This window comes from Belonocnema kinseyi, chromosome 3 (assembly GCF_010883055.1).
Source record: "Belonocnema kinseyi isolate 2016_QV_RU_SX_M_011 chromosome 3, B_treatae_v1, whole genome shotgun sequence".
Taxonomy (NCBI): Eukaryota; Metazoa; Arthropoda; class Insecta; order Hymenoptera; family Cynipidae; genus Belonocnema; species Belonocnema kinseyi.
Window position 1 is genome coordinate 162,464,468 of NC_046659.1, and position 7,345 is coordinate 162,471,812.

At 37.6% G+C, this 7,345-nt stretch overlaps 1 protein-coding gene across 1 annotated transcript; it reads left to right on the forward strand.

Annotated features, from left to right (window-relative positions):
• The first annotated feature begins 716 nt into the window (after window positions 1–716).
• Window positions 717–1,199, forward strand: LOC117170091 (cold shock protein 1-like). The gene has a single exon (XM_033356614.1). The coding sequence runs from the start codon at window positions 717–719 to the stop codon at window positions 1,197–1,199; it is 483 nt and encodes a 160-aa protein (XP_033212505.1).
• The last annotated feature ends 6,146 nt before the right edge of the window (window positions 1,200–7,345 follow it).

A 7,345-nucleotide genomic window follows, 5' to 3' on the forward strand; every position in this document is an offset into this window, starting at 1 on the left:
AACTTACCTGCTTATTAACATCTGTTTCACTCAAATAACGACCGACAAAATGATCTTGACAGGTGACTTACAATTTGTAGACGACACTTCACGTTGCACTGGGTGAGAAAAAACAGTATCTAAATGATGCTTTTCCACTAGATTCTCTGAATGAACCTGTATGGCTCAAATTTGTTGCAACTCTATTGAACACCGATTTCGGTGTACATTGGAGGATCGGCGATTTTCTGTGTAGCTAAAAATTAGCGTTATGTTCTTGAGTTGATAGTTCTTATTCTGATCCCTCTAATAGTTTAATTGGAAAAGCACCTGACCGGAAATCAGAAGTTTTGTGGTTCGATTCCCAATGGAGTGAAGATGGAGCAGGATCTATTTTTCAAGAAATAATTTTAATTTTAATGTAATTTTTAATCAAAAAGTATAAGCCTCGAAATCTGAAAATATTAAAATCCCAATCTCTTCATTTTATTTTAACGAAAAATTTTAGAGATATAAATAGAACCGCTGAAGTATTCCGACCGGCAATCGTGCACCTTCGAGTTTTCAAATTCAGAAGAGGAGAAATGGGTTGCGCGCGAGACCCAGGCATTTATATCATCTCCTACCATATTCACACGGACATAAACGTGTCATAGCATTGGACCACGTCTCGTTTCAGATCTGAGATCACTCGATCGAGGTGGGACACACAGCTGATGGCAGGATGAAGCTGTCGCATGGACAGTGATCTCGACACAACCTGCGACGTGGCAGAAATGACGGAGGCCGTCATGCAGCATTTTGGTAATGTGGACGTAGGTCATGTGAAAGTTAATTTGACGAAAAAAACCTTCAGGGGTAACCTGAGGGCCTACGTGGAGCTTAGAGAGGAGTTGGCGGAACAACTCGCTCGTACAGGGCATCTAAAAGTTCGTTGGATGTCCTGTAGAGTCAGAAAGAAGACGGTGGTCACACGATGCTTTCGCTGCCAAGGCTTGGGCCACGTGGCAGCAAGGTGTGAGGGTCCGCACCAGACCAAGCTGTGTCGGACGTGCGGCTCAGAGGGACACAAGTCTGAGGAATGCGTGAGTATTGCGCAGTGTTTCCTCTGCACTGCGCATATTGAGAGACCCCGGACTAATTATCGACCGGGGACAACGAGGTGTATGTCTTTCAGGGAGGCCACCCTAACACGGAAGCCTCCAGATGGACCACATTGAGAAGACCAAGTTTGCAGAGATATTGGCAGCCGAGGCACGGCTTATTGGCCTTATCCCCATGTTCCTGAAGTAATTCGAAAGCGGATTCTGGGAACATGGGTTGGTAGAAAAGGAGTTTGGTTTAATGGGTAGGCGCCGTTTGGTGAGTCCCACACTCACATTCGTTCCTTGTGGACTGTGTGCTCATGTGGGCATCTCACGTGTATGTACGTTACGTATATATGCGTGTTGTGCGCATATTGGGCTCATGGTCCCCAAAGTTCGAATGTGGTAAGTGCATTAGCATTTGCCGTTTCACTCCTTTAACAAAAAAAAAAAAACAAAAATACCTGGATAACAGCTTCACATTCATCCTGTCGATTTTTAGCAGCTACAAAATATTATGACTGAATATTTTTAACATAGGAATGCTTTTTAAAAGCTGCAAGTTTTTTATTAATTTCTGATAATATATGGTCTAGTTGAAACTTTGTTTCTGTCACTTGTAAAAATCCATTTATATTTTTCCAGTTCTTTAAATTGACACTAACTCTAGTATCCAAATGTTTATGAAAAATTTTTCTTACATCATACGTATAATTTTTAAAATGGTTGAACATGCAATTCTCGTTTTTATAATCACAATAAATGATTGCCAATAAACTTTTAAAATTTCCAGGGAAATCTTTTACACAAGAATGCACGGAATCAATGAGAAAAGAAAAATTTAAATGAACTTTACATACACACACACATTATGCAGCATCTGCTTTGACAGAAGGATATACTTCGTCCTCCAAGGATAAAGAGCTGATAATGACACGTTTACCTTAGGTTGTATCTTCCTAAATTCAAAATGAGCTTCGGTCACTGTCATCAACAGGTGCCTGATGAGTATCCGTTGTTTAACTCTTGTTTGTTCGTCTCGTACGGTTTTCCAGTCACGTTTCCCTGGAGCTTGACGACTTATATCGTTCGAACAGTAGAAATCAGCAACCAATTTACGTTGATCACTTTCCGCCCTAAACTTGCTTTTGCTTTTTTACACCATAGTCTTGTAGCCATTGTGATCTCCTGATTCGAAAACTCTGAGAAATAATTACTTAACAACAGCTTGCTTCTTAGTAGGACAAGTAGGCAGTTTACTAGTAGCTTTCTTAATCGCCTTGCCAAAAGTTTGAGGACAGCTGTAGGCATCTCTTTTTTTAGTGATGATAGAAGCTTCCATCGTAGGTGTAGAAATTTTCTTCAGTCGCTGTGCCTTCTTCCTTAGTTTTTTCTTCTTTCTTTGTGTGTGGTTCTCCTATTCGTACATTGTTAAACGTTTTTTACTTCTCGCAATAATATTTCTTTGGCGATCATTCCTCAGATACTCATCCCATTTCTCTGGATCCTGTCTCTTCATATCTCTCGATCTGGTCATCAGCGAAACTGATGACCTTAACTTGCAATTGTTGAGGGGATCCTTTAAAATTTATCTTGGATACGCAATTGAAACTGGCTTTACTTTCTGCTCAAGAAATTCTTATATGTATGACTGCGGAATAAATTACGAATGAAACCCTCTGTCGAATCAAACTTTCTGGGGATTCTGAGTGGAGGACCGTACAAGTTACTTACTTATCGTCAAATAATGTGGTGCAGAGGAGGCACTAGTGGATTTATTGGAAATAAGTCGTTTAAGATGTTTCGGGCATGTTGAGAGAATCAAAGATGAACGACTAACGAAACAAGTGTATTAAGGTAAAGTAAATGGTAATGTTCCATTGTCAGACCGCGAAAAGAATGGTTAGAATGTGTTAATCAGACCCTAATTAGAAGTATGACAAGGCAGAAGTGTATGACATCAAATAATTAATAAAAAGAGTGTCAGTAGAGTAAATGACTCCTGAAACAAAAGACCTTGGATACTAATAAACCCAAGTAGGGATCCTCACATGACGACATTGTGAGGCTCTTCACTTGGGATGATCGTTAAAGAGATTGATCAGCAACTCACCGAGTTGTTAATTGAAATTAAAGAAAATAACATTGGAACATCCGTTCTTATCAGTTTCAGATTTGAAGATAACGTCCTTCAAATGGTGCCCTTCTGTGATGAAGCACTCTTCCAGTCTCGCACAAAAATTGTCGAAAACCTTCCCTAACATTTCAGGAGACAGGTCGTTGATTTCTTGAATTATGCCCTCCTCAAGTTCGCCCAATGCGCGGGGCTTGTTTGTGTAGACTCTTTATTTCATGAAACCCCACAAGAAAAAATCACAAACGCTTAGATCAGGGGAGTGTGCTGGTCATGCAATATCCCCAAAATGCGAGATTACTTGGCTACGAATCTTACTTTTCAAAAAGTCCATCACCTCATTGGCTGTATGGGCTCCATAGCTATTAAAAATGTCCACGTATAGGATCTGAAACATGCCTATTCCAACCACCTCCAACCACCTCCTAGCTCAACCGTGCGGCGGCGAAAACCGTCAGATCATTTTGCTGCTTTCTGTATAATAATTGCAAATCCTCATAACAATAGACTATATCTAAGAAGTTTATAATTGATTCTGTAGGAAAAACTAACCTTTAAGGAAAATTTCTAGTGATATTGAAAAAGAATAATATCTTCAGTACCATAATACATTTAATATTTTATGTAATAACAGGTTACATGTAACATTTCGTTCCAAAATTAGAGCACAGACCATGTTATATTTTAGTTCTTCATTGCTATATACGTAAATTAATGGTTTAGGGGATTGTAGCTTCCACGATCGTTAACATATTCTAATTTATATTTCATACCAATTTTTCTGCATACTGGAGTCTCATTCATTTCCTCTCGTTTCAATAATGTAACATTGCCGCTTTCCATATTTATTTTTACCCGCGTATTAGCTCTGTTCCTCTTATTATAAATATAAATTCCACCAACAGCATTAGCAGTGTCATATATTCCAAATACGTCACCATCAGATGTTGACAAAACAAGTTGTTCTTGGGTTGGTACACGCTTAAAAGAATTACGTCCTTGTTTTATTTTTAATGATTTATTAGTAGGAAAAGTATATTTTTGAAGATCGAATGTCCGCTGCGGATTCAAATAGGAAGTAAGCCTATTAAATCTACGTTGCTCAGAATCCGACCTATTTTCATCAGTAGGTGACCAGGATGTCACAGGAGAAGCTATTGGCATAGCAGGAGCAATTAATTTGGCAGTAGGGGGCACGATGCCGACAGTAGACGACCTAGACCTGACACGAAGAGAAAGCTGGTCAGGAGAATGAGACCTCTCAGGCGAATGATGTCCATTAATAGATAAAGAGTAAGGTCTGCCAGGTGGAACAACAGGATTAGGATCATCGTTATGTAAACACTCTAGGTGTGAAGATAACTCTGGAACAAGAAACAGAGAATTACAGTTTTTTAAAGTATTTTCGTATTTCATCAACTTCTTGCGGCAACGCTGTAAAGCGAATTTATAAAAAAAATTTAAAGTTGAGTTCGAATTGTGTACAGGAAAATAAGAAAACACTAACTAACCTAAATTCACTTTATCTAATTTCGGAGCAGCAAATTAGAGATTGGGAATCTTTGTACCTGCATGAATCTTCAGTCTTTTTCACAAAACATCGAATAATTTACGGAGGTTTAAGCAAAATTCAATTTAAATTATTTTCAGATTTTGATTTCCCTTAAGTGTCTGAATTGCTGCAAATTTTCCTAAAGATAATGTGTTTTATAATACTTGATGCAATATAGCCTTTCAAATTTTTCAATCTATTTTTGCAAAATAACTCACTGACTTGTTAGACAGAAGCCTCTCAAGCTTTGAATTAATGCGAAATTATTTACATTGGGGATTTAAGTAAAAACATCGAAAGAAATTACTTGGGATTTCGCCAAAAAAATTTATTAATATTAGTAACCAACTTAGCATCTCAGCTTAGTCAAGTCCCTACATGAAAAAAAGGATTTTCTTATACGTAAAATTTCCAAGATTTTGAATTTCTTTATATTATTCGTTTAAAAAAATTTGAAATATTTAAGGATATAAAATTATTTTCAGGGCGTATATATTACTTTCAGCAATATTTGTAGTGCAGTGGCTCTTAAAAAATAACAGTTTGCGCTTGCAATTTTAACTAAATATGTTCTACGTCGAAACGTAAAATATTTCAAAAAATATCAAAAAATATTAAAAATAAAATCCAATCATTTTCTATCGCAAAGAGCAAATAATTGGAGGTGTCGCTGTGAAAGATTGATCTTTAAATTTTTAAGCGCCTCCTAAAGTGTAAAAATTCCGACGATAAAAGCGACGATTAAAGTTATTTCGGGAAGTAAAGATAGATGGTAGTCCAAGTATTCAAAACATTTCCTCTCTGTTGAAGTTGTGTGAAACAATTATAGACGACAATCTTTGTAAGATATGTAAAAAGCTATTCCAAATACTTCCAACAAATTCAGCTTCCACAAGTGTTTTCCTTTGAAACGAAGAATAAAAATGATGTACACGCCTAAGCTTTTTACCTTCTTTTATTACGCAATTCAATTAAAAAGAAACGTACAATGATCTTATATTTTTCTGCAATTATATTTATTACGAGATTCATAATATCGTTAAAATTATACGGATTTATGTTTGAAAATATCAGCTGTGGATATGAAAAATCAATTGAGCCTAACCTGTGCAAAAATGATAAATATTGGTGTGATTCGATTGGTATATTTTCGATATAAAACGCTAAAGCACTTTAAAATTGCTTTAAAAAATTGTGAATATTTTTAGAAATATAATCATTTGTTCATAAATTTAAATTGTTCACTAAGAACGCTAACATAGTTTAAAATTATAAAAAATTCTTCTATTAAAATTATAATGTAGGAAGAGAGAAATGCGAAAAGGGAGGATTATGTAGAAATAGGAAAGAATTTTGGTTTAATGTATAAGAAAAAATAACAGGAAAATGAAAAAGATCTGGAAGAGGAGTTGCAAAGTTTAAAGAGAAAGGGGGATATGTGGAAGATAATTAACAGGCTTAGAAATCCGGGACGGGAGAGAGGTATTTTCAGAAGGCTGTAGAGAGGGACTAATATTGCCGCTGTGTAAGGAAGGAGAAGGGATATACAGGAAAATTATAAAAGGATTACCCTGATGAAGACAGCGTACAAAGTATATACAATAGTCTTGGCGAAGGGGCTACGAAAGGATATTGGGAGAAAAGGAATATTGCCGGAGACGCAGGCGGGCTTTAGGGCGGATAGGAGTACTATCGGCCAGATTTACGTTCTGCAACGCATGGTAGATAGAGAATTAGCGAAGTGAGAGGTCGAGAGTGTAGGGGTATTTTCGTGCTTTTAAAAGGCGCGTTTCCATCGTTAGACACGCGGGGGGGGGGGGGGGGGGGGGGGGGGGGGGGGGGGGGGGGTGTAGGAGGCGATGGAGGTGAGAGTTGTGTTGAGAGGCCTGATCGAGAGGGTAAGGATGGTATATAGAGAGACGAAAGATAAGGTGAGATGAAGCGAGGAAATTTCGTAGGGTTTCTGGATGGATAGGGGGTTGAGGCAGTGGTGTTCGCTTACTCGAGGGCTTTTTGCGATTTCAATCATAACTATGATTAGTAGGCTAGGGGCCGGAGTGGTAGGAGGAGTTACGAGGAGTGTGTCAGGAGGTAACTGACGTATGGAATTGACATCTTGCTGCTAGCAAAGAGCAAATAGGCTTTAAAAGAGATAAAGAGGTTGAGAAGATACATGGATAAGAATAGGTTAGAATTGAATAGCAGAAAAGTTCAAGGTTGTGGTTTTTCAGGAAAGGATGTGTAAGGGATAAGGGAGGTGTGTGGAAATGGAAGGAATAATTGGTGCAGGAGGTAAAAGAGTTTGTGTATCTAGGATTTCTGCTTCGGAGACGTGAGGGAGTGGATGGTCATATAAAAGTGAGGAGTGTCTTATTTTGTGTAGTGCATGTGTGGAGATGGAAGAAAAGAAAGAGTAAAGCTTGCTTGTTCAGAATCATGAGTGGTCTGAAATAAACCGTTTCTTTTATTTGTAGTTTGTCCACTTTTTCCAATAATCCCTATAATATTTTTGTATATTTTACTGGAATTCATATATTCAGATAATCGTTCTCTTTGCAACTTTTTTCATAAACAATTTTCTGCAGAAATATATTG

Coding starts and splice junctions, on each gene's coding strand:
- LOC117170091 (XM_033356614.1), top strand. CDS start 717: ATGGACAGTGATCTCGACACAACCTGCGACGTGGCAGAAATGACGGAG.